Source organism: Cibotium barometz, chromosome 36 (assembly GCF_041138505.1).
Source record: "Cibotium barometz isolate CiBa-2024 chromosome 36, ASM4113850v1, whole genome shotgun sequence".
In the NCBI taxonomy this organism is placed as follows: Eukaryota; Viridiplantae; Streptophyta; class Polypodiopsida; order Cyatheales; family Cibotiaceae; genus Cibotium; species Cibotium barometz.
In genome coordinates this window covers 5,879,195-5,906,952 of record NC_141081.1, presented here as the reverse complement: position 1 = coordinate 5,906,952, position 27,758 = coordinate 5,879,195, and the positions used below count along the sequence as shown (strand labels likewise).

At 49.9% G+C, this 27,758-nt stretch overlaps 1 protein-coding gene across 1 annotated transcript in view; it reads left to right on the top strand.

The window, feature by feature from the left end:
• LOC147617442 (Gut esterase (DUF1350)) overlaps nt 1–27,758 on the top strand; it is a 98,800-nt gene that overhangs the window by 32,946 nt on the left and 38,096 nt on the right. Inside the window, exon 2 of the mRNA XM_086775711.1 lies at nt 8,091–8,160. Within this exon, the coding sequence (XP_086631837.1) occupies nt 8,091–8,160 (70 nt within the window). The remainder of the gene's footprint in view (nt 1–8,090; nt 8,161–27,758) is intronic.

Below are 27,758 nucleotides of genomic sequence, written 5' to 3'. Positions count from 1 at the left end.
CTGGCGGTCAATGGCCTCCCTGCATCGGGCTCTCCATATGTGCCAAGCCGTCATGCTGCTGATCACCTCCCATCTGTGCCCGACCCCCTCCTGAGGGGCTGCCGATGAGAAGTCTGGCGTCGGAACCACCGCCATCGCCCTGTCAGAGACCTGGATGGTCGCGCTGCCAGGGACGTCCTCATATCCAAGGGCCGGGCCGCTGTCCGTGGCCCAAGCCACCGCACCCCACGTCACCAGCATCTCACCTGGTGAGCCTGCAAAAACCATCCTGAGAGCGCGCTGCCAGACCTGCTGAGCCTGTGGGCAATCCCATAAGCAGTGCCGCTGCGACTCCTGTGCATGGCCGCACCGAGGGCAGGACGCTGGGTGTCTGCCAAAAGCTAGCCATGCCCCCACAGCCAGTCCTCTATGCGCTGTGAGCCAGAGAAAAAGCGTCACCTTCCGGGGCCGGAAGCTGGCCCACAGGCGCTGCCAGAAGTCCCTAAGAAAGGCAGGGGAGAGCCCCTGTCGCCGCCAATGCTCGGCCGCCGCCGGGGTGCTCGCTATCCTGTGCCTCTGAATCCGCCGCCCCAGCCTCGCTGTGTACTGAAAAAAGGGGATGCCTGGGCTGGTAGGGGCCAAGTAGGGATCTCGCCAAAACCACTCACCTGGATCCCACTGAAGCCGAATAAGAGGCCTGCTGTCCCAAGCCCATAATCTCCAAGAACAGTCCTCTCCTATCGAGGCCGGTGAGGGGTCTACATGCCACTGTCTCTGATGAAAGCCGACCACCCGCACCCTCTGAAGAATACAACCCTGGAGCCCATCCAAATCTAGTCGTGTCCTCTGAAGCTGGCCACCCTCTCCCACCTCGAAAGTGAGTGGGGCGACTCTCTCCGCTGTGCCGCAGACCGCTAGAAGGATCTCATGCCGAGTAAAGACACCCATCCACTGTGGAGGTGGAGGGTCCTGTACTGGGGTCCGCCACTCCCGGGGGATGGCCGCCTCAATGTCCTGTCTCATCAACTCTCTGCCCCTCATCCCACTGAGTCTCCTCTCCTGGGCCTCTAGAGGCAGCTGCTGAAAACATATCCAGTCGTCCAGGGACTGGGCTGGGCCGGAGCTCAAAGGGCCCCACGACACGTGAGACCGCGATCCAACCATATGGCCACTGGGAAGTCGAATCAAGGGGTTCCAGATCAATGGCTGCCTCAGGCGCTCCTCATCGGTGCCCGGAGGAGTCTGGAAGAGTGACGGCCTCAGATGCGACCAGGCCCTCAGAAGGCTAGCTGCAAAACGCTCCTCGAAGCCAAGGCCCACTCCTCTGGATCGCTGCTCTGTAAAGATCCACCTAATGCTGGGGGTCCAGGGGCCGCTAAGAGGGGGTGCGGCTGAGCATCCTGGAAACAAGAAACTCCTTCCACGGCTCAGCGCCTGGCAGGAGGCCACGAACTACCAACTTGCCAAGCAATGCTCGGCTTTGGCAAATAGGATCAACAATGCCCAGGCCGCCTCTCTCCCTCGGCTGAGTGATCACCGCCCATGCCACCTTGGCCCTGGCGGGCCGCCCGTCGCCACCGGACCAAAGAAAGTTCCTGATGAGCCGCTGCACCTGGCCAATGCATGCCCGAGAGAAGGCCCAGCAGGAAGTGATGTACCACATAGTAGCAAGCAGAACCTGGTTGGCCACAACTACTCGGCCAGCCAGAGATAAACGAGCGGTACTCCAATACAGAAGCTTCTTCCGAATGCTCAGAAGAAGGGGGGCTATCTGCTGCTCCGGAGATATGTCAATGCCCACATAACATCCCAAATAACGCACTGTAGTGCCAGGGGGCAGCCACTGAAAACCGTCAACTGGCCTCCAAGTCGGGGGGGGCATAGAGCTGACCCACAGCCCACACGACTTGTGCCAGTTGATCAAAGCGCCCGAAGCTCTGCAAAACCTGTCCATGGCTAAGGCGAAGCGGCGGAGGTTCTCCTCACCTCCCTGAAGATAGACAGCAGTGTCATCCGCAAACTCCGAGTCTAGGAGCTCCTCCGAGGTACGGATGGGAAGCTGGAGGCCCCGCAAACCTGTATCCTGTGCCATCAAAAAAGTGCTCATGGCCTCCGCCACAAAAAGAAAAAGAAAGGGCGCTAAGGGGCACCCCTGCCGCACCGAGCGCGAGAGCTGGAACCTCTCTCCGCGCACGCCCTGTATCAGCACCTGGCTATGAGCCGATGAGTAGAGTGCAGAGACCCCACGGATCCACTGAGGGGGGAAGCCCATCCTCTCCATAGTGCCTTCCAAGAAGGCCCAGTCCACCCGATCATATGCCTTCTCGAAGTCGAGAAGGAGCACTGCCAGATCCTCCTGTCGAAATCTAGCCAGAGCCGTAGCCTCCCAAAAGGAGAAAATGTTATCCAGAATGCTCCTATCCTGGATGAAGCCAGTCTGCGTGGAGTGGATGATGTCCGGAAGGTGAGGCTGAAGCCGCCTGCTGATCGCCTTAGCTAGGACCTTGTAGGCCGTGCCTAGCAAGGTGATCGGTCTCCACTGTCTAATCTCCAGTCTGTCTCCTCCCTCTTGGGGGATCAAGTGGATCAAACCCTCAGCCATGCTGTCCGGCATGACTCCTGACTCCATAATCTCCTGGAATGCCAATCTGAAGCCCCTGTGTAAGAGGCCCCAGTACCTCTGGAAGAAAGCCACCGAAAGACCGTCCTCACCTGGGCATTTGCCCCGAGGTAATGCCTGAAGAGCCTCCTCCAGTTCCGTATCCGAGAAGGGGGAGAGAAGGGAGTGCTGTAAATGGGCCGGCACAACCGGTCTCGTGAAGCTCCAGACTGCCTCCCGAGCCTCTCTCACCCTGTCATCTGCTGGCTCAGCAGAGAGAAGGTCCCTGTAAAAATCTGTGGCTATAGCCCGAACCCTGGGGGGATCCACCACAACCTGGCCATCAGCCTGCCGGAGACGCCTGAGACCCTCTCGTCTGAAGCGAGGCCCTGTCGCCTCAAAGAAATCTCGAGTCACTCTGTCCCCAGCCTGTGTCCAAAAGGAAGCCCGAGCATGGAATCGGAACTCCACCCTCCTCTCCTCGATGGATCTGATCTCCGTGCGAGCTGACTCCATCTGCTCTGAGATCCAAGGGCTCGTAGGATCCCTCTCCTGGAGTCTCTGGAGGGACGCTAGACTCCTCCGTAAGCTCCTCTCCTGCTCTCTGAAAGCCTCCAGCCGGTCCAAGGCAGCCTGTCTGAGCATCTGGCTAATCTCCTGCAAGCCACTGGCAAGATCGCTGGCTGCCGATCCTCTCCTGAACTGTAGCTCCTGCCAGACCTGCTCAACTCCGATCGCAATCTCGGGCTCCTCTATGAGACAATCTGGAATCCGGACGCTCTGGCTCTGCTCTCCTCTCGTGGGGTCCTCAATCTGGAGAAGCACTGGATAGTGATCTGAAAACGAGGAGCCTGCAAGTATGCCCACTGTGCCACCTCTATCACAGGCCCACTCATCAATGTAAAACCTGTCGATGCGGGATAGGTTAACCCCTGTGGCCCGTCTATCCGAGCGCGAGAAAGATAGGCTCCCCTGCAACCTGCCAAACTCCGGGAGAGTCCACGGATCCTGGCCTCTCACCTGAAGCACTAGTTCCTCCCAGGCAGCTAGCTCCGGCCCATGAATGGTCTCCTGGCTGCCCCCCATCCTGTCCTCTGCATCCTCCAGCATGTTGCAATCCCCTCCGAGGCACCAGTGGTCTGCCAAGGGGAGGGACTGCCTAATGGTGCTCCAGAACTCGGCTCTCCCGGTCGCCCCATTAGGGGCGTAGAAGTTGAGGAAGCCAATGCGGTCTTCCCCAACCCGAAGGATGATCCACTGCGCACGACCCTGGACCAGAATGCCAGAGTCCACAACTTCAGATAGAAGCTGCTCGCTGACTGAGATGCATACTCCACCCTGGTTCCCCTGGGAGCCATATGCCGGGGACCAAAAAGTGTGACTCCTGCCAGGCAAGATCTTCCCGCAGGTGCGGGTACGCCCAGCAGAAAGGTGGTGCTCCTGGATGAAAAGGATATCGATGGGTCCTCCAACGAGAGCCCTCTGGATCTCCTGGCGAAGTCTGCCCCGGCCAATGTAGCAGCGATGTCCACCGAGACCCTGGATGTTCCATGAGAGGATCCTCATGGATGAGCTATGGCAAGTGAAGCAGCCTCCACTGGCTCACCCCTCTCAGCCGGCCCGGATGATCTGCCCTCCACTCTGTGAGTCTTGGGCGCTGGCTTGGAGGGAGAATAATCACTGTCTGTCCGGGTGCGGAGTCTCTCCAAAAAAAGGGTGACCTGTCTCTGTGTCCAGCCCCACTCCGCCTTCGCCCTGTCCAGGGCATAGGCGTGAGACCAATCCTCTGCATATATGTATCTAAAGGTAGGCTGCACCCTCGGGGCGGCATGGAGGAGAATCAGAAGCACCGCCTCAACTGAGGTGTGGACCGGATCCGCCCGCCAGTCTCCTATACCAAACAGGCTCATGCGGGCTGAGTGTAATCGGGTCTGCAATAGGTCCGTGAGCCCCAAGTCACTGAAGTGATGAGAAAACTCCAGTATCTGATCACGCAAAACTTCCTCTACAGAGTTGCAATCCCATGCTGTGTCTGGGGCAACACTGAGAGGAAAGGAGAAAGCCACCATGCTGCTCACCACAGAGGGAGAACGAGAGGGATGGCACACCACGCAAACTCGCAAGGGCGCGACTAGTGTCTCGAACGGGCCAGCATCCAGCTGGAGGCACCTGAAAAAACCGTAATCCACTGGTAGCCCCATCACTCGCGGGGGCCCCCCAGGGGAGGCTGGAGAGAACTCTGTGGCGGGCGAGGCGAGGATCGCCATCTCCACCGGCCCGGAGTGGCGGTGGAACAGCCGCTGGACTGAGCTCTGGCCTACCCAGCTGCGCTGCCCCGGGGCAGTGGGTGGTCTGGCGAAGTATCCTGGAGAGGCCGAGGGAGGGATGGGGGCTCGTGGCGAGGAGGGGGGAGAGCGAGGAGAGGATGGAGAGGCATCTGCCAGAGGATAGGTGTCAGGGGGGGCCGCCGGGGGAGGCGGAAGAGGGGGGGCTGGGGGGGGAGAAGGAAGGGTGGAAGGAGTGCTCTCCGGGTGAGGGGAAGGGGAGCCGGGGGTCGAAGAGTGCGGCCCAGGATCCTCAGGAATCTGCTCCAAGGAGGGTGGGGGGCCCCCCGCGGGGGGAGGTGGGAGCGGGGTCTCCACGTGGGAGGCTCCACCAGCGGCCTCAACGGGCACTGAGTCTGAATCCTCGTCCATCGGGGTGGGACCTGCTGGCCGCCTATCCCTGACAGGAGCATAAGTGCGGGTAGATGCCTGTACGCCAGCCGGAGTCGCCTGTCCGCCAGCCTGTGCTGCCTGCTGGCGTCTACGACGACGGTCCCTGCGGGCCGGGCGTTTCCGCCGGCGAACCTCCTGCCATCCGCCAGCCTCCTGGGACTGCGCGGCATCCTCCACCGGGGCCTGCTCGTCAGATGATGGCGCCTGCTGTGACGAGCCAGGGATGTCCGGTCGCTGAAGTGGATGGCCACCCCTCGGGTCTCCTGCTGTGCAGGGGGTCCGGAGGCGGCATAACGTGAAGGATGAGCCCCCTTGCGGGGACAGGCGCGTGCGAGATGGCCCATCTCCCGACATATGTAACACTGGCCGGGGAGGCCCGAATACTCCACGCGCTGTATCATATGTCCTCCAGAAAGACAAGGGAGAAGGATCGTCTTCGGGAGGGACTCCGGTGTGACGGAACCACAACCCGAATGGCCGGGAGTCCTGCTGCCCGAGCAATCACTGAAGCCGCTGTCTGAGGCGTCTCCACCACCTGCCCGAACGCCTTGCCAATGGATGACAAGAGGGGCAAGTACTCCCTACGGAGTCCAGGAAAACAGATAGTGACGGGGAAACCTGTCGCGCCTGCTAGCGGGTCAGATGCGGGGTCGAAACCATGAGTCCATCGCGCCAGGAACGCCCGGGAAGAGCGGAGGGCAATGGGGCTCCGAGCCAGCACCATCTGAGCTGCCTGTGGGGACTCGAAATCCACCTGATAGTAGCCACGTCCCAAAAAATCCACGCTGACGATCTTGGCGGGCACGCCAGCAAGGCTGCCTTGCAGAAGGTCGCGAAGCTCTCTCCGCATCGGACGGCTACCCACTATCTTGCAGACCAAGGAGGAGGCCTCAAGAGCGGAAACTGTGGAAACAAACAACTGAAGATCTTCAGCTGTGAACTCCAGACGGAGACCGGAATCGGCAGGGTTAGTCGGAGCGGCTTCCATGGAGTCCTCCAGAGGGAAAAAGCCAGAAACCGGGGTCACCAACTGGAGGGACACAGCCCTGCGAGGAAAAAAGAGAAGCGGCGGGTTACCGGATAGCGGGGGCGGGGCGCGGGGGGGGGAGCTGAGGCGGGGAGGAGTTAACGGTGGGCGGAGGGGCGGGACGGAAGGGAGGAGAAAGAGGGCGGAGGGGGGAGAGGTGGCGAGGGAGAGGAGAGAGGGGGAGGCGAAGGATGATAGAGAGGCGGAGGAAGAAGGAAAGGAGTAAACGGCGGGGGGAGAGGCGGGGAATGCAGCGAGGAGGGAGGCGAAGGAAGAGAAGGCGGGGGGGGAAGAAAGCGAAGAAGGGAGGAGGGAGGCACAGCAGATTTGGCTGCGGATGCTGCGTATTCTGGCCCCCCTCTCTCCAGAGGGTATGTTTACGTGGGGTGCCGCTGCTTGGTCGACTTCGTCAGGGCCTGCTATGGGCTATGAGATGGAGCAGGGCAGTCAGGCCATCAGATTTATTAGGGGCCAGCCTCGCCTGGTTCCGGCACCGGATTTCTCGTCCGCCAGCTGGATACAGGAGAGGGATTTACGATGGGAGCTCCTCAGCAGCCTCACCATCTGGTTCACCTGGAGGGCCCGGTGCTTTACGGCCTTTGAGGGGAGATTGGAGCCACCAGCAGAGACTGTACGGGGGATTTGGCAGGAGTTGATCCACACCCTGCGAGGACAGTACGACCGCATCCGGGGAGACTCGGATGAGGCGATCTTACGGCGCCAGGCCTTTCACACCACCTGGCGCTGTGGCCCGTTCTACACCTTACACACGGGATCCCCCCGTTGGCACTACAGGCCACCTGTTTGGCTCTTTCCCCCCCCTATTGTATGATTTAGCCGCTCAGTTCTTTATACTGATGCTTGTATTTTGCAGCACCTAGGGAGAGTCTCCCGGGCTGCCATGATGTATTCGCTGCTCTTCTCTCTCTTAGGAGCAGGAGAGATCTTTTGTAGCCCTACGGGCGTTTTTATATAACTAATGAAAGGATCTTTTCTCGGAAAAAAAAAAAGTATGGACCAAAACAACCACACATTTGACCGATGGGGTTGACAGGCAAAAGTCTGATGGACTCACACACGTGAGCTTTACAAGCAAGATTAGGCGGTGCATATTGTGTATTGTTGGGCTGAAGCTGGGCAAGCAGCTGACATGCTGATGTTTGTATGAAGGGGACAATGCTGAATGAAAAGATGGAGAGGGCAGGTGCTGTGTGCTGCTCTTATGTATTTGATTGCAAACATGGATGACGGAACCTGATTGGACCAGGTCTTTGCTAACTTGATGCAAACTTGGGTCACATTCACTATAACTATTCCCTTGCCGGGGTCAGTAAAAATAGGATCTTGCATTGCTTGAGGTACTCCAGTCCTTTGGTCAAGGTCTTATAGTCATCATCTTTAGGTCATTTCCTCTCCCATTTTGCCACTACAGATCTAGCTGGTTCTATATACTCTTAGTGCTTTGTTTTCAAGCATATGTAATAAACTCCTCAGCATATGTTGGATTTTAGCACATACTGGTCATCCTTTCTTTTTTATTGTAGTCCTTGTATGGGCAGCTCAGGTTTTCCTCCTTGCTACATGATTGGACATGTTACGGCATTGGGCATGTGGCCTCGCTTTTGCTTAGTTTCCTAGCTGTTTTGAAGCTCATTGACATTGCGGATGTTTACTAACCATTTTTATTATTCAAGTATTAGCAGAGAAGTATATGATTTGGCTGTCAAAACCTGAAGTTTGATAATTATTTTTTTGTCTGCTACTATAGGGTTTTCACAGATGTTGCAAAGGGAACACAAGGTACCTTCGGAGATGAAGGGGACTGGCAAGAAATTGAGGTAATTGCAGTGTGACTACATAGCCTTACTGTCAGTCATGTATTATTTTTGTTATGTATGTGAGAAAGAAAGAAAGAAAGAAATATGTATTATTTTTGTTATGTATGTGAGAAAGAAAGAAAGAAATTAATATTAACGTCTACAAAAGACCCCATTTGTCTATCAGGCCATGAGTGATACAATGGTACCATGCGTACATGGAGAAAGTAACTGAAAGAAAATGAAAAGCAACTATCACTAGTGTATATACATGTGATATCAGCATACGACCCTGTGTACGAGGTAAACTAGCCATTATCAACTAATGGTAATGCCTGTCTCAGCCAATACTGATCTCATGGCCAAGAGAATATCAGGCCTCTGTGATGGAAGCATGTCATAGCATCGAAGGCCACTTGGATTCGTATCTGTTGGGGGTGGTGGAGGGTCTTGATGCTCTGGGTCGGGGGCATCTAGGAAGTTTATTAATATTTTACAAGAGCCCACAAGGGCTTTTTTTTTTCCGGGAAAAAGATCCTTCAATTAGTTAAAGAAAAAACAGCCGCAAAGGGCTAAGTACAACCACGACGGGCTAAATACAGCCTCACCTTATATAAGGGCAGGAGACAAATGATGAAAGGGAAAGAGATGCTTCTCCTCCCGCTGGCCGCTTTGTGAGGAGAAGGCTATCTCATACAGGGGGTGGGGGGGAACAACCATAAAGGTGGTTTGTAATGCCAAATGGGGTCACCGCCTCTATTCGTGAGGAAAGGGCCAGGCCTCTAAAGTCTCAAGAAGGTTTCATGCTGCTTCCGCATGTGGTTAGAACCTCCCTGCAGCTTCCCCCACTGACCGCGGAGGGTGTGAATGATGTTGAGCCATATGCTTCTGATGGTCTCAACTGGCGGAGTGTGGGTGCCCTCGATGGCCTCACTACATCTAGCAAGCTAGATGTGCCAGCTGGCTATGCTATTGCAAATCTCCCATTGCTGGCATGAGCCTCGTTGCCAGACACCTGTCGGTGGAGCTGTGACTGGTACTACTGCAATACGATGGTGGGAGACCTGAAGGGCAAGTCCTCCCCCGTCCTCCTCGTACGTCCTAACCACTCTAGCCTCGGTGGCCCAAGCGATAGTACCCCAAGTGATGATCCGGGTCAATGCTTGTCCATAGCCAAGATGCGGAGAATTCATTGCCAAATTTGCTGAGCCTTCGGGCAATCCCAAAGGCAATGTTGCTGAGACTCTTGGGGGTGGCCGCACCTCGGGCAAGCTACTAACGGACCTCCGATTGCTAGCCAAGTACCACAACCGCCAGACTCCTGTGTGCTGTCAGCCAAAGGAAGAGAGTGATCTTCCTCGGCCAAAAGCCGTCCCAAAGCCTCTTCCAGAAATCTAAAAGGAAGCGTTGTGATAGGCCTTGAGATTGCTAGTGTGCTGCTGTTGCCGGTGTGCCATCTATCTCTGACATTTGGATCTTGCGGCCGAGCCGCACTGTATATGCAAAGAAAGAGGCATCCAGAGTCTCCACCCGATTTGTGGGATGATGCCAAGTCCACTCTCCAGGGTCCCACTGCAACCGCGTGAGAGGTCGGCACTCCTAAATCCATAACTGCCAAAATCTCTCCTTGGCCACCTTGGCTGGTGCTGGATCTATGTGCCATGCCCGTGCCCAAAAACCAATCACCCTCACCCTCTGCAAGGTGTAGCCTCTGAAATCCTCCAAGGGGTGCTTTGATCTCTCTAATATGCCATGTAATCCAATAGAAAAAGTGAGCAGACCACTGTCCTCATCTGCTCCATGGACTGCCACGAGGATATCGTGTCTGGTGAACATGCCTGGGTTGGCTCTGGAATAGGAGTCAACCACTCCTGAGGAATAGTTGAGCCGATGTCGATGTTGAGCCTGTCTCTACCCTGGATCCCTGCATGACTCTCTCCTGCTCCTCCTGAGGTAACTGCCTGTGTGCAATCCAATCTCCAAGAGACCTAGCTGGTCCCATGCTCAAGGTGCCCGAGGATATGTGCGGTCGGGCCCCTAGCATGTGGCCACTGGGTAAACGGATCAGGGGGTTCCAGATCAAAGGCTGCCGAAGTTGCTCCTCTGAGGCCGCTGGAACAATCTATCTGAGGGCTGGCCTGAGATGAGCCCAAGCACAAAGTAGATTGGTTGCGAATCTGTCCTCAAAGGCTGGACTGAAACCACGGGCTCGCATCTCCGTGAAGATCCATCTAGTACTCTGCGGCCACGGGCCGCAGAGGCCTAAAGTGCGGGCTGAAATCCGGGCCAAGAGGAAATCCTTCCAAGGCTCACCACCTGGTAGTCGTCCTCTCACAATCAACTTGCCCATCAGGGCACAACTCTGTATAGCTGGATTGATGAGTCCAAGCCCCCCTCTGCTACGTGGCTGAATGATCACTCTCCATGCCACCTTGGCCCTGGCTGGCCTCCCATCCATAGTCACCAGAAACGGGAAACGGAAACAGAAACGGCACCCCCCTCGGAAACGGAAACGGCTAGGAAACGGCACATATACTTGATAAATTAAACTATAGAACCAAAAACTAGTAATTACAAACTCAACAGCGAGACTTTCTCAAATTTGCATAAGGGACAACTCAAGATGAAGTCAATTTCTTGTTGAATTTAGAATAGAAAGTACAATGCAACTACATCAGCCAAGTTTGGAACTCATGAGTAGACTCAAACTTGCGAGAGATGCACATCGTCTGAGACCAAATCATCGTCTGAGCCCAAATCATCATAATCTAGAAAGTCGTTGGAGCCGCAATCCCCTGCTTCGCCCAAAGTAGCTATCGGCGTAGGCGGTAAACTGGCATGCTCCTCTGCCTCTGAAACCTTCTCATCCTCAACTGACCAATGCTTCCAAGATTGGGGGTTCTCATTTCGCTCAAGAAGACGCAAATTGGCACTCACAAAAATTAGATCATTGGTCTTTTGAGTGCCAAACCGGTTTCACTTCTTTGAAGCGATATGGCTAAATGAGCTCCATAGTTGCTCCAAACAAGACGAACTGACCGCTTGGCTCAGAATCTTGATGGCCAATTGTTGCAACTCTGGAGTGTCTGCCCCATAGTCCTCCCACCAAACACATGGATCAGTGGTTAAGCGATCTGCCAAAGCATTGGCTCTTCCAAACCTCCTCTTGCAAGCCTTGTAATCTGCCAGTTGATCCTTGATAGTTCTCTGCTTTGCAATGTTAGGCTCAAGTCTCTCCAAAATCCTGTCCCATCCATTTGCCACCTCTGAATCTGTGTATTGATTGCTTGTTTGAAACTGGGGATCAACCATGAAACCTGCTTTAGGGCACTAGAACACTTGTTAAGGACCCCAACATGAGGAAGTTGTATCTGAAGCCAGTGTCTGAATACTCGCGCAAATCTCTAGATGACTTCTTCCTGAACTCAGCCAGCAAGAAAGTGTGCCTGTAAATGAAGGATACAATCTGGGTGGCTTGCTCTATGATGGGAGGAACCCAATCCAACTTCCCGATGTCCTAGAAAAGATTGTTGAGGCAGTGCCCCATGCATACAGAAAATGTGATATGAGGAAACTTGTCACACAACAATCTACCGGCTGCCTTGTTCGCATTCTCTCCATCAGCTACAAAGTGGATCACTTTCTCTTCACCCACCTCTTGTACGACTACTGACCACTCTTGGAAGAGTGCTTCTACACTTTTCCCTGTCTCGGATGCATCATGCGATGGGATAAAGTAAGATTGCCCTCTGGAATAGGCAATGACACCATGAATGGATCTGGATCAAGTGTCGCTCCAACCATCTGCAATAAGTGTGATGCCATTCCTGTCCCAAGAGGACCTAACAATCTCTGTTGCTGCAGTAACAGTGCCCTTCTCCTTCGCTAGTAAGGTGGTTCTCAATGCCTTTGATGATGGAGGAGTGTAGGTGGATCCATACTCTGCAATCTTGCGCACCATGTCCTCCTTGAAGTAGAAGCTATGAGCAGCCTAAAAGGCAATGGCATCATGGTAGAAGAAGCACGCAACACTACCATCCACCTCCTCCTCCTTCTTTGGGTCCCATCTACTCTGAAGTGTACTCTGCCTGGACCGAACAGTACCCCTCGCGCCCACTCTTGGTGGTGGTGCACCAAATGGACTTGCAGTGGGTCCAAAAAATGATGGCATTCCACCAAATGAATACCTAGTGGTTCCAGAGGTTTGTCTTGAAGTGCCCACATATGTGGAAGGATCTACTCCCACCCTTGCTCTCCAAGCCGATGAAGATGCTCGCGTTGCTTCATCTTTCTGACGAAGCTCCTCTCGTGCTTCACTAGTGATGTTGGTACAGAATGCAATGTCTTGTCCATGCTGATGAAGCAGGTGTGCTCGAATACGAGTTGCACTACCTGACTTCGTAAGGAGACAATATTTGCATGTCCACTTTTTCGCGCCTCCTGTTTTGTAGGCACCCTCCGTCAGGACCTCATCCCACCAAGACCACTCCGTAGATTTAGACTTCTTTGAGGTGGAATGAGACTGATCCATGGAGGCCATGGACGTAAAGACTGCAAAGAAGGACCGAGGAACAAGGGTCATTGCAATGGACAATAAGGACAAGGTGCCAGGATATTCTAAAAAAAGAAAGTACACAGTAGAGTCGACAAAGTTCGGAGAAAAATAAAATTCTTTATTCATTCAACATTACCAATAGTTTTTGGCAATACAGTTACAACAGGTGACTTTCTACATGGGCTTTATTGTCCCGATCCTCATGACTTTCTCCATGGGCTTTATTGTCCTGATCCTCATCTACTAGGACCACAGCAGGTTCTTCTACAAGATATAGGTTTCGCCATATGGGGGCTTGTCTTCGAGTGTGTCTTGGAACCATTTGCAATAGCAAGCAATCTTCATCATCCCAAAACCACATGGGAGGGCAATGACATCGTCGAGCCCTCTTAGAGATTGCCTCTTGCAATGTCAGGTGTAACGGGAGGCGGACGCGTGTATTGGAATCGTATAAATGTGAACAAGATTCTGAGCACTTAACAATTGAGCATTACAACCACAAAGCTGAAAATGACAGTACACCACATAAAGGGGCCGATGATAGGCTGACCCCCCCCCTTTAGGTTATATTACCAAAAGAGTCTGCAAAGTACAAGATTAAGGGTGCCTGGGGATTCACCACCAGCCTGCACCTGATTCTTCCAAATACATAATGTATGAAAACATCTCAAGCAAGAGAATCTGTAGGTACATCCGCCCTACACACAGGTACATCCGCCCTGCATAAGCCTCTTCACAGGTACATCCGCCCTGCACAAGAGTATCACAATCCTCACAGGTACTTCGCCCTGCACAAGATGAAAATGGATCTTTAGGCCCTGTTTCCACACGAGAAACTGATCCAGAAACCTGTGTTCTCCGCGAGCAAGTGTCCCCAATGCTTGCCCTAAGCACCTGTTATACCAGGAAACCTTGAGACACATCCATGCTCACATATTCCATTGCTGTCCGGCCTGTTTTGTGCAATAACCAGTCCAAAACAGCAACTTTCTATCGCGAGAATTCCACCTATAAAGGGTCCTACAGCCCTGTGGAGGTCCCTAGAGCTGTCCTGTACTGTCCAAGTTGACTTTGGACACCTGTAACCAGCCCAAAACTCGCAATAACCAGAAATTACAGGTCTGAAATTTACCAACCAACCCTTTAGAAGAGTGTGGGGATCGTTATCCAAGCTTGTGTGAGTCCGGGAAGCAAGCAACCAGCCCTGTAGCAACTCCCAAAGCTCCAACCAGCTCTCCAATGTGTTGAGTAATGAATAAAACAGCCCAAAGGCCTCTTGAAGGAGGCGCCTTTCTCCAGTGCCACCTAAGGGGCTTGGTGGGTACACATAATGGCTGACAAGTGCCCCATAAGGTGTCCAGGTAGGTGTCCAGCCTATAGTGCTCCATTTGTCCTGTTTGTATAAGTTTAGGTCCAACCAAATGGGAAATTGCCATAAGCTGTCCGGGCTTCATTAATTTTGGTCCAACCAAATGCGAACGCATTATAAGTTGTCCGGCCACTTATTAATGAGTGTGGACCTGCAAACCAATAAACTTTAGTAGTAAATGAAATAAGCTGTAAATTGAGTGTGGACGCACTTACCACCTACAAAACCCATAAGCCCACAGTTTTAGGCCCAGACAGGAGTGCACACACGTGTCCACAAGGTGCCCGGGCGTCCCCGGTCCCTCGGACTTCACAAGCCAAAATAACAAGCATTGTCCAGGCAGCAAGACAATGTCACACAAAGTAAAATAAAGTTATGGCATGCATCATTTATGCATTGTGCACATGTAAACTTGGAGAACCACCTATCATCATTCTTGTACTTGAAAATATTCCGCCTGCCATCATAACACACCATGTGTGCATGGCCGGAATCCACACGGGCACCGCCCGAAAGTCCACAAATGTCCTGCCATGTCCTTGGACTCATATGCATCCACTCATATGATCCATACACATGCCCAGGTATAATACATACATGCATCCGCATGTTTCTAGGCCTGACACGCATCCGCATGTCCCTAGAATATAGGGGTTTGTGACATCCCCCCGGCTTCTAATCAGTTGACCGCAACTGAAAAGCCTCCAGATAGGCCTTCAAAAGATCTGGGTAATCCTCGAAGTAGGCCTCATCCATCCATTTCGCATCCAAAGCTGAATAATTCTTAAACTTCACAAGGTACCTACGAACAAGTTTGCCTCCCGCAAGCTTTCGTTCCTTGTGAAAAACAATCTGTTCAGGTTGAAGAATCTCTTCCAGCTCATCCACCTCAGGTGGGTCTTCCAAAACCGGCTCAAACGGTGTCGGTCCCACATAAGGCCTCAAAAGGCTCACATGAAAAGCATTATGCATGTTCCAATGATCTAGGAGTACAAGCCGAAATGCAACATCATTGATCTTCTCCAAGATCTGAAAAGGTCCATAGTACCTGTTGGAAAGTTTAGGATACTTTCCCTCTTTTCCTGGCCTCTTCCGAAGTCGTGCCTTTTCAAATTTCAGCAAGACCCAATCACCTTGTTTGAATTGTACATCCCTTCTATGCTTATCAGCTGCCTTTTTAATCTTGGTTTGAGACCTCTCTATGGCTGTCCGTACCTGTGCAAATGCAGTATCCAAGTCTCTGACATACTCATCTGCTGCAAAAATCTCATCCTTTGTACGAAGGGATGGGTGGTAGTACCACCTTGCCATAGATAATCTCAAAGGGCGCCTTGCCCGTAGAAGTATGTACCGTATTGTTGTAGGCAAACTCCACAAGTGGCAAATACTTCTCCCAATCCGATTTGCGGTCGGATACATAAGATTTCAGCAAGTCGAGGACGGCTGAGTTTGCTATTTCACTTTGCCCATCTGTCTGTGGATGGTAAGCTGATGAGAAGTTCAGCTTTGTACCCATATTGTCAAACAATGCGCGCCAAAATAAGCTTGTGGTTCTAGGATCTCTATCCCCCACAATAGATTTAGGCATGCCATGGTGTTTGAATATCTGTGCCAAAAACATCCTAGCCATATGATCTGGCTTTATTGTCTTGCGCACGGGAATGAAATGTGCCTGCTTGCTAAACCTATCAATTATGGTCCAAATAGCATCATTTCCCTGTGGCGTCCTTGGCAAATCCATAATGAAATCCATAGCAATGCTTTCCCATGGTTCATTTGGTATAGGCAAAGGCTGAAGCAATCCAGGTGCTTTATGTCATCAAAGAATACAATAATGTCATCAAAGAATATACCTGTGAACTTTCTATGCTTTCTGAACACCCTGTCCATCCTCCTGTTGAAGGTAGCGGGTGCATTTGTAAGACCAAAAGGCACCACCAAAAACTCATAAAGGCCAAAGGCTGTTCTAAATGCAGTCTTGTGAACATCTTGAGGTGCCACTCTCACTTGATGATACCCACTCTTGAGGTCTATTCGGCTGAAACATACCGAACCTTCAAGCTTGTCCAAGATGTCATCAATGCGCGGAATCGGAAACCGATTCTTGATGGTTATCTTATTGAGGGCACGGTAATCAACACATCCTGTAAGTAGCATCCTTCTTTTGAACAAGAAGTACCGGCGAGCAATATGGCGAGGAACTAGGCCGAATCAAACCCTTTTCCAAAAGTTCATTCACCTGAGCCATAATCTCTTCTTGTTGACTAGCACTCACCCTGTATGGTGTCCTATTAGGTGGAGAACTACCGGGAATTAGATCTATGCAATGATCTTCCGGCCTCTCTGGTGGCAACCTTGCTGGCAAAGCATTTGCAAAACAATCTTTGAACTCATTCAAAAAGTTAAGCTTGTCTTGATCTAATGCACTAACATCAACACTAGAATGTTCAATGGTATCACGTACAAAAACCAAGTAAGAACAAGCTGATTTCTTTATTGCCTTATTAATTTGTACATGGCTTACAAGAGGTATGGTACTTCCAGTAGTACCAGCATCTATAGAGTGCTCACGGCCTCTATGTACAAAGCTGATTTTCTTCTCTTTGTAAGCCTTAATAGGCTCTAAACGGTGATGCCAGGGCATCCCCAACAAAACATCACAACCTGTAAGAGGAGCCACTAAAAAGCTCTCATAGTCGAGGTAGTCCTGTATATGTACACGGAGCTTACCAATGACCGGAGTTACATCAACCTGTTTGCCCTCAAAGGCGGCATCTGCATTCATTTGCATTCCCATGTCATCTACATTGAGACCTATGGCGGCAGCTGTCATGGCCCTGTGAAAATGGAGCAGGACAAGTGTGGGCATGGTGGTTGCAGGGTCAGAATATTTTATGATTCACATGGGGGGTGCCCGGACAGTGTTTAAAGATGTGTGGACAACCCTAGGTGTGAAGGGGGAACATTAAAACATTAACTTTTAATGTTTATAAAAGTTGCCCCTAGGCCTTAGTGGCCCTAGGGAACTTATTAAGTTGGGCCCTAGGGATTAACTTAGGAAGGAGGTTTTCTCTCTCTTCACTCTCTCTCCTCCCTTTTTGGGGAGTCGTGTAGCAAAAGAGGAGCCTCCCTCATGCGCATGGAGAACAAGCGTGGAAAAGCAAGAGAAGAGAAGGAGGCGACTGCTGAAGATCAGTGTGCTGCTGTTTTTCTGAGAGAACCAGCCGTACAGCACTGTACGGCCAGATTTGGGCTCTCTCTCTCTCTCTCTCTCTCTCTCCTCTGCTGCTGGCGGCGCACAGAGTTGCTGCTGGAAACTCTGCGCAGAAGCTCAGAACAGACTGTACAGCCAGTTTTCCAGCTCAAACCCTACTGTACGACTGCCGTACAGTGTACGGGCAGCCTGGTACAGAAGGTACAAGTGCTGCAGGTGGTGTAGACAGGTGCTGGACAGGCCTGTGTACTCTGATTCAGACAGGTACAGAAGTGGACAGCAGGCTGTTTTTGCAAGTACAACGCCTGGCACGCATCCCGAGGCGGTACAATCAAGTACAGTGCTGATTTTCAGATCTGTACTTTCAAGGACAGCATAGGAGTGAGCATCAAGAGGAAGATACAGGCAAGTGCAAGCACATGTGTGAAGCAGGATTGTGGGTTCAAGTGCCTGCAGGCACAGATTGGTGCTGTTGCTTCCTCCAGAGTTGTCTCACGAGCTGAACTTGGTAAGCCTTGACTCTGTTCATCCATCTCTCTTTCTATTGCTTGATGTCTGCTACAGGTATGTGTTATCTGGCTCCTTGTGAGAGGAGGAGTATAGCAGATTGACAAGAGATTAAGACAGGGATTGAACAGCACATGTATGTTGAGCTGAGAAGATGTATCATGCTTATGAGTTATGCCAGATGTATGCCCATGGCTGGCCTGCTTTGTGAACTTGGCTGATCAGAGGGAGGCACAGTGTGTTGCTTGAAGACACAGATCTGTGTGCATAGATCCTCTGTGCTGAGAAGGATTTGTGGGCAGTCAGATTGGACTACAGGTGTAAACTCTTGGCTGGTTTTTGTGTTGTACTCAGCCATACATATTATTTTAATGGAATAAAGAAATACCGCAAGGGGCGCCAAGCTTTGGGGCCAACAGGTGTCGTTGTGTATTCAGATTTGGGCACTCTAGCTCCAATCTGTGTTTGGTTTTTCATCTAGACTACAAGTGGACAGGTGTTAGCTCTTACCGCACTCTGGTTTTCTATCAGAGGCCGGTTTCAAGGTTCCATTGCCGGGATATGTGGACAGCGAGGAGTTCTTCATCATGCCTTTGGATGGCTGTGATGTTTTGTTGGGGATGCCATGGTGCCACAGGGTACATGCGGTGGTGGATACTTACAATAGGAAAATTACTCTGACTCATAGAGGGAAAGAGCATGTATTGGATGTAAAACTCAAAGGGGAATCTGTTCCTATTGTATCCGCTTCGGCGATTTCATCAGTAATGAAAAAGCATCTTTCCGCGTACTTGATTTATGTAAAGGATGCACAGGATGATGAGTCTAAGTCTAATTTGTCAATGTTAGATAAGGACAGGGCTGATTTCTTAAGTGAGTTTCAAGACTGTTTTTCCGAGTCATTGCCAGGAGAATTACCTCCTGAGAGGCCAGAAGATCATGCCATAGATCTGATTCCTGGTAGTACTCCACCGAATAGACCGCCGTATCGTGTTAGTGCAGCCCAACAGGAAGAGATTATGAGTCAGGTGCAAGAGCTTTTGAATAAGGGGTTGATTCAGCCTAGCTCATCACCCTTTTGCTCACCTGTGCTCTTAGTGCAGAAGAAGGATGGTTCTTGGCGCATGTGTATTGACTACAGGGCGCTGAATAAGAATACCATCAAGAATCGATTCCCCATACCGAGGATCGATGACATATTGGACCGCTTACAGGGCTCCACAGTTTTTAGTCGTATTGACTTGAAAAGCGGGTATCATCAGATACGCATTAGACCCGAGGATGTGCATAAGACAGCATTCCGAACCACGTTTGGGTTGTATGAGTTTTTGGTTATGCCCTTTGGTTTGACAAATGCGCCTGCCACATTTAACAGAATGATGGACAGGATTTTCAGACCTCATAGAGAGTTTGTGGGCACATTCTTTGATGATATGATTGTGCATTCACAAACTGAGGAAGAGCATAGAAGGCATTTGGCCATTGTGTTTGCAGAACTCAGAAACCATAGATTGGTGGTTAATGGCAAGAAGAGTGAGTTTTTCTTGCAGGAGATACATTTCTTGGGGCATATTGTGTCTGGTCATGGAGTCCGTATGGATCCAGCCAAGGTGGAAGCAATACTTAATTGGCCAGCTTTGAGGACCGTGCATGATGTACGCAGCTTTCTAGGATTGTGTTCCTATTACAGGCGTTACATACGGCACTTTGCTGAAATTGCTTCGCCTCTTCATGCTTTGACGAAGAAAGCAACTCCGTTTAGATGGGCTGATCGGGAAATTACAGCATTCAAAAAGCTCAAAGAAAAGCTTACTTCGGACCCAGTATTGGTGTTACCGGACCTCCGAAAGGCTTTTGTTGTCCAGTGTGATGCATGTGGAAGTAGCATTGGTGCAGTTCTCATGCAAGAGGGACATGTGATAGCCTATGAGAGTAGAGTTTTGCAAGATGCCGAGAAGCATTTGCAGGTGTATGAGAAAGAGATGTTGGCTGTAATTCACGCTCTTTCTACATGGAAACACTACTTGCTTGGGGCTGATTTCACTGTGCAGACAGATCATCAGACTTTGCGTTACTTCCTCACGCAGACTAAGCTTTCAGAGAAGCATATGCGTTGGGCAAACTTTTTGTCAATGTTTCACTTCCAGATTGTGCATGTGGAAGGCAAAAAGAATGTAGTGGCAGATGCTTTGTCACGCAAGCCACAGGTCTCTGCAGTTTCACTTGCTTATCATCATGAGCTTGATGAAATGAAAGAGCAGTATGCCCATGATGAGGATTTTGAAAAGTTGTATGATCAGATGTCTGAGGGTCAGCGGCATGAGCATTACACTCTCAGAGATGGGTTTTTATTGATGCATGGCAGACTGTGTGTTACCAGGCCATTGCGACTCAAGGTTATGATTGAAAGTCATGCTCCACCGTATGCAGGTCATAGAGGTATTGACGCCACGGTCAAAGCAGTGGAGACTTTCTTTTATTGGCCAACCTTGAGAAGAGATGTTGATGCCTTTGTGAGGCAATGCATCGTATGTCAGAAGGTAAAGTTTGACCGTCAGAAGACACCAGGGTTATTACAGCCTTTACCTATTCCGGATAGACCTTGGGAGAGCATTGCCATGGATTTTGTATTTGATCTTCCACGGACACAAACGGGAAATGATGGCATCTGGACAATCATATGCAGGTTCAGTAAGCACGCTCATTTCATTCCCGTGAGAAAGACAATTAAAGTGGATCATATGGTGAAGTTGTTCATGGCGAACATCTTCAAGTATCATGGCTTGCCTACGTCTATCATTAGTGACCGTGATCCACGGATGACGAGTTTGTTTTGGAGAGGGTTGTTTGACAACATGGGTACAACTCTCAAGTTTTCATCGTCATTTCATCCACAGACAGATGGTCAGTCAGAAGAGGCTAACTCTACAGTGTTGGATCTTCTCAAGTGTTATGTGTCAGAGCATAAGCAACAATGGGAAAAGTATCTTCCTTTGGTGGAGTTTGCATATAACAACACTGTACATAGCTCGACAGGCAAGGCGCCTTTTGAGATTGTAGAAGGAGGGAAGAAGATACCACCCATTTTGCATACAAAGGATAAGATTTTTGAGGCTGATCAATATGTGGAGAGCTTGGATGAAGCTTATCGGAGAGTTAAGTTGGCCCTCCAGAAAACTCAGCAGAAGCAAAAGAAAGCCGCAGACCGTCACAGACGTGATTTACAGTTTGCATTGGGTGATTGGGTTCTTTTGCGTTTTGAAAAGGCTAGACTCAAGAAGATGAAGGGTAAAGAGCGCTTATTCCCTAAGTTGAGCATGCGATATTATGGGCCTTTTCAGATTTTGGAAAAGATTGGTGAGGTAACCTATCGTTTGAAGTTACCAGATCACTGGAGGATTCACAATGCTTTTCACGTGAGTCTTCTTAGACCTTTCCGTGGGGATGTGCCTGAGGATGTATCAGATGAGGCTCAGCCGGAAGTTGAGGAACTTGATGAGGTTCTGATTCCAGAGCAGATACTGGCACATAAAGAAAGGAAGGTACGAGGCAAAGTTTCCCGTCGCTATCTTGTGAAGTTCAAGAATTATTCACCGATGGATGCGAAGTGGATGGAGGAAGGTGACTTAACAGATTCACCTCCGGTTTTGCAGCTTTATCTCGATGCCTTTGAGTTAGAGCCGACTCTTATTGTGGCTCATTCAGGTTCAGCAGAGCATGGGTCTGGAGCATTACCTGATGCTCAAGAGGGGGGTAGCACCTCCACTCCCTTGATTCAGACAGGCTCAGATGACATCTAGAGGTTGCTTGGTGCAGATTTTATCTCATCCGAAGGTACTGGGGCTGACAGTACATCTGTTTATGGGACTTCTATGATATATGTGTACTAGTCACATGGAGATTTTTCTGGATATGTATGGTTCACAGTGGTATACAACTTGGACTATTACTATGCCATTGGTTTGCAGTGAATGTTGATACATGTGTATGGCTCAGAGAGATTGGGACGCTGATCTTGCCATATTGTATATTTCACTTTCGATATTTTGATGCATCACCAGAATGCAATCGAGGACGCTTGCCATCTTTCAAGAGGGGGGTATGTCATGGCCCTGTGAAAATGGAGCAGGACAAGTGTGGGCATGGTGGTTGCAGGGTCAGAATATTTTATGATTCACATGGGGGGTGCCCGGACAGTGTTTAAAGATGTGTGGACAACCCTAGGTGTGAAGGGGGAACATTAAAACATTAACTTTTAATGTTTATAAAAGTTGCCCCTAGGCCTTAGTGGCCCTAGGGAACTTATTAAGTTGGGCCCTAGGGATTAACTTAGGAAGGAGGTTTTCTCTCTCTTCACTCTCTCTCCTCCCTTTTTGGGGAGTCGTGTAGCAAAAGAGGAGCCTCCCTCATGCGCATGGAGAACAAGCGTGGAAAAGCAAGAGAAGAGAAGGAGGCGACTGCTGAAGATCAGTGTGCTGCTGTTTTTCTGAGAGAACCAGCCGTACAGCACTGTACGGCCAGATTTGGGCTCTCTCTCTCTCTCTCTCTCTCTCTCCTCTGCTGCTGGCGGCGCACAGAGTTGCTGCTGGAAACTCTGCGCAGAAGCTCAGAACAGACTGTACAGCCAGTTTTCCAGCTCAAACCCTACTGTACGACTGCCGTACAGTGTACGGGCAGCCTGGTACAGAAGGTACAAGTGCTGCAGGTGGTGTAGACAGGTGCTGGACAGGCCTGTGTACTCTGATTCAGACAGGTACAGAAGTGGACAGCAGGCTGTTTTTGCAAGTACAACGCCTGGCACGCATCCCGAGGCGGTACAATCAAGTACAGTGCTGATTTTCAGATCTGTACTTTCAAGGACAGCATAGGAGTGAGCATCAAGAGGAAGATACAGGCAAGTGCAAGCACATGTGTGAAGCAGGATTGTGGGTTCAAGTGCCTGCAGGCACAGATTGGTGCTGTTGCTTCCTCCAGAGTTGTCTCACGAGCTGAACTTGGTAAGCCTTGACTCTGTTCATCCATCTCTCTTTCTATTGCTTGATGTCTGCTACAGGTATGTGTTATCTGGCTCCTTGTGAGAGGAGGAGTATAGCAGATTGACAAGAGATTAAGACAGGGATTGAACAGCACATGTATGTTGAGCTGAGAAGATGTATCATGCTTATGAGTTATGCCAGATGTATGCCCATGGCTGGCCTGCTTTGTGAACTTGGCTGATCAGAGGGAGGCACAGTGTGTTGCTTGAAGACACAGATCTGTGTGCATAGATCCTCTGTGCTGAGAAGGATTTGTGGGCAGTCAGATTGGACTACAGGTGTAAACTCTTGGCTGGTTTTTGTGTTGTACTCAGCCATACATATTATTTTAATGGAATAAAGAAATACCGCAAGGGGCGCCAAGCTTTGGGGCCAACAGGTGTCGTTGTGTATTCAGATTTGGGCACTCTAGCTCCAATCTGTGTTTGGTTTTTCATCTAGACTACAAGTGGACAGGTGTTAGCTCTTACCGCACTCTGGTTTTCTATCAGAGGCCGGTTTCAGCAGCCATCTGTACGGATATAAAGTTATCTGTGGAAGCATCATCAAAAAGAAACAAAGCGGCCTGATCCTTCAATTTGCCCCAAGCCTTGCATATGACTCTACTCTTGGGCTCATGCCCTGTATTACCCTGCACATCAGGTACAACATTCACAAGAGGCTTTTGCACATTAGGCTCAGCATTCTTAGGATTTTGTGGGCATTTAGGATATATATGATCTTTACTGCCACACTTAAAGCATTTTCCAGCCTTCCTGTACTCTTCCAATTGCTGTTTTGAGAGCCCAAAATTGTGGCGTTTACCCCCCGGCTTCTTTTCGGAGTCATCCTTTGCATCTCGGCCATCTTTGGGAGCATTCTTAGGTGGCTGTCCACCCTTTTTCTAGTCATAGCCAGCCCTGAATTTGTTCTTGTTTTGACCTGCAAATGGCTTATTTGTGGGTGCTTTTATGTGCAAGTTCTCCGCAATCATGGCTGAGTGTATAAGCTCTTGTATGGTCTTATTTGGGTACACTCCCAAGCTTTGTTGGATGATGTGATGGAGCCCCGATTCAAACTTTCTCTTCTTCTCGTCCTCTCCAATCTTCATGAAGGGAGTAACCTTGAGAAGGACTTTCCAAAACTTTGCTATGTAAGAAGCAACGGACTCTCCCTCATCTTGGGACAGCCAATCCCACTCCTTGCGTACATCCTTTGCAAAGTTTGGTGGTAAGAATTGATCATAAAACTGAATTTTGAAAGAAGACCAAGTTGGGGCAGCACTTTCATCAAGTATTTTTGCAAGCCACCAATCACTTGCCGTATCCTTGAGATGCATTCCCACATGCCTGAGCATAGACTTTTCTGAAAAGTCTTCATTGCAAAAAGCTATTTCAAACTGTCTAATGAAAGCAAGTGCTTTGGTAGAGTCCATCCGTCCCTGAGAGTTTTCAAACTTTACATCCTTGTCACTGGACTTGAACTCTCGAGGCTTCTTCCTTCTATATGCATCCCTATGTACATCCTGTTCATCTGCATGATGATGATGCCGCGATGAAGATTCACGATCCCTCTTCGTTCTCTCTTGAGTCACACTCTCCAAATGAGTGGAAAGCTCAACACGAGAACGTATATGTCTTCTTGGAGCAAAGCGGGAATGAGTAGAGGATCCCTCATCCTTACTCTTCTCTTGACCTGCATCAAGCCTAGCACCAGGGACTCTTGTCCTTTCAGCATTTGGCACTTGCTGTGCTCTTTCTGCTTGTTGTGCATCCTGTGCATCACCACGGGCAGCCATGAGGGGTGGCTTCTTGAAAGCCAAACTACCATCTGCTTCAGTGTATACATCACCCTTAACCATTAGGTATGCAAGCGCAAGCTCTCGGGGTTTCTCAACATCCATTTCCTTTGCAATTGCTTCAAAAGTGACTTCATGGACCGAAGCCTTTGCCTTCGCAGCCAACACCCTTTGTACTTCCGGGTCATTTTTCAATGACCTAAGCTCTTCGGTTTCAGCCCTATAGCGTCGTACTTGACGCCTCAAAGATTCCAAATCAGAATGCATAGTGTCATGAGTACCTGCATCTCCATAGACATCATTGCCTGCAGCATCTCTTGCATCCCTTGTACCATGAAATTCACGGTCCTGTGTGTTCTCCACACTGTCAGAAATGTGGCTGTCCATGACACTCAAATCAGGTCACCACTTATGATTCCAAGCCTCAAACCGTTTTCCAATGAGGGGAAAAACTGAGCTCTGATACCAATGTAACGGGAGGCGGACGCGTGTATTGGAATCGTATAAATGTGAACAAGATTCTGAGCACTTAACAATTGAGCATTACAACCACAAAGCTGAAAATGACAGTACACCACATAAAGGGGCCGATGATAGGTTGACCCCCCCCCTTTAGGTTATATTACCAAAAGAGTCTGCAAAGTACAAGATTAAGGGTGCCTGGGGATTCACCACCAGCCTGCACCTGATTCTTCCAAATACATCATGTATGAAAACATCTCAAACAAGAGAATCTGTAGGTACATCCGCCCTACACACAGGTACATCCGCCCTGCATAAGCCTCTTCACAGGTACATCCGCCCTGCACAAGAGTATCACAATCCTCACAGGTACTTCGCCCTGCACAAGATGAAAATGGATCTTTAGGCCCTGTTTCCACGCGAGAAACTGATCCAGAAACCTGTGTTCTCCGCGAGCAAGTGTCCCCAATGCTTGCCCTAAGCACCTGTTATACCAGGAAACCTTGAGACACATCCATGCTCACATATTCCATTGCTGTCCGGCCTGTTTTGTGCAATAACCAGTCCAAAACAGCAACTTTCTATCGCGAGAATTCCACCTGTAAAGGGTCCTACAGCCCTGTGGAGGTCCCTAGAGTTGTCCTGTACTGTCCAAGTTGACTTTGGACACCTGTAACCAGCCCAAAACTCGCAATAACCAGAAATTACAGGTCTGAAATTTACCAACCAGCCCTTTAGAAGAGTGTGGGGATCGTTATCCAAGCTTGTGTGAGTCCGGGAAGCAAGCAACCAGCCCTGTAGCAACTCCCAAAGCTCCAACCAGCTCTCCAATGTGTTGAGTAATGAATAAAACAGCCCAAAAGGCCTCTTGAAGGAGGCGCCTTTCTCCAGTGCCACCTAAGGGGCTTGGTGGGTACACATAATGGCTGACAAGTGTCCCCATAAGGTGTCCAGGTAGGTGTCCAGCCCATAGTGCTCCATTTGTCCTGTTTGTATAAGTTTAGGTTCAACCAAATGGGAAATGGCCATAAGCTGTCCGGGCTTCATTAATTTTGGTCCAACCAAATGCGAACGCATTATAAGTTGTCCGGCCACTTATTAATGAGTGTGGACCTGCAAACCAATAAACTTTAGTAGTAAATGAAATAAGCTGTAAATTGAGTGTGGACGCACTTACCACCTGCAAAACCCATAAGCCCACAGTTTTAGGCCCAAACAGGAGTGCACACACGTGTCCACAAGGTGCCCGGGCGTCCCCGGTCCCTCGGACTTCACAAGCCAAAATAACAAGCATTGTCCAGGCAGCAAGACAATGTCACACAAAGTAAAATAAAGTTATGGCATGCATCATTTATGCATTGTGCACATGTAAACTTGGAGAACCACCTATCATCATTCTTGTACTTGAAAATATTCCGCCTGCCATCATAACACACCATGTGTGCATGGCCGGAATCCACACGGGCACCGCCCGAAAGTCCACAAATGTCCTGCCATGTCCTTGGACTCATATGCATCCACTCATATGATCCATACACATGCCCAGGTATAATACATACATGCATCCGCATGTTTCTAGGCCTGACACGCATCCGCATGTCCCTAGAATATAGGGGTTTGTGACATCAGGCTCTCTCAAACAGGCAAAGGGCATCTACAATGAGCAGTCTCGATGTATTGTCGCTAAGCCACGCATGATCGACAACCACCACGCCGCTCATAGAATGCCATTAGTGCAAACTAATGAATGCAGCACAATAAGAAGAAGAGAGGGATTAATTGAAAAAGGACTTGTTATATTAATAAAAAAAGGTGCAATTTAATTAAGAAGTCCCATCTATTTTTTTTTAAAAGTCAATGATCATTTAAAAAAAGGTTTATTTATTGAAACCTATTCATATAGCCGAGCGCTAGCGATGGTCGCGATCAAAAAAAAAAAAAAAAGGGAGAAAGCTTTCGGTGCTAGCGATCAAGGCTCTTACTAAAGATATGCAAGGGGGAGAGAAGAGTCGGTCTGAATGTGGGCTATCCAGTGATGAGGATCTCGACATCCTTTGCAGCCGTGAAGAAGAGAACAGACGAGATGGAGGAAGCTCGCACAATCGAGAGAGGGAAAGTTCGCCTGATCATGAGCCGATTAGGTCACACAGTCAAGATGAGGTAAGTTCGCTTGGCCATGGGGGAAAATCGCCTCTTCCTCTACCTGCAAGCGTGCAGCGCAATCTGACAGAAGTGGGAAAGGTACCTGGCATGACTGGCCTAATGTCATCTCCAGTAATTGATGAAGATATGCAAATGAAGGAATGGGCTGATGTCCAGGACGAGATGCCTTTGCTGGGGTCAAACAGGCCATTAATAAGGTGAATGGAGTTAATAAATCTTTTATGGATTCTCTTGGACTTGATGCCATGGCTTGTTCTCCAAATTCAGTAGAAGTCTCTGTTTCTTCTGAATTTGTGGACAAGCAAGTAGCACTCTTTGCCTCTTGTGGGTTAATGTTATACTGTACAGGGGAGGTTCTTTCTAGACATGAGATTAAGGGCTGGCTAGAAAAGGAGATTCTACAAGCATCCGTGGTTAGAGAGATCTTCTATCTGAAAAAAGGGTACTACAATGTCCTTCTAGCTGATCCCACTTGGGTTCCCAAGGTGCTTGCCAAGGCCCTGCTGTTTTTTATAAAAAGCTTTATCCATGTTTTA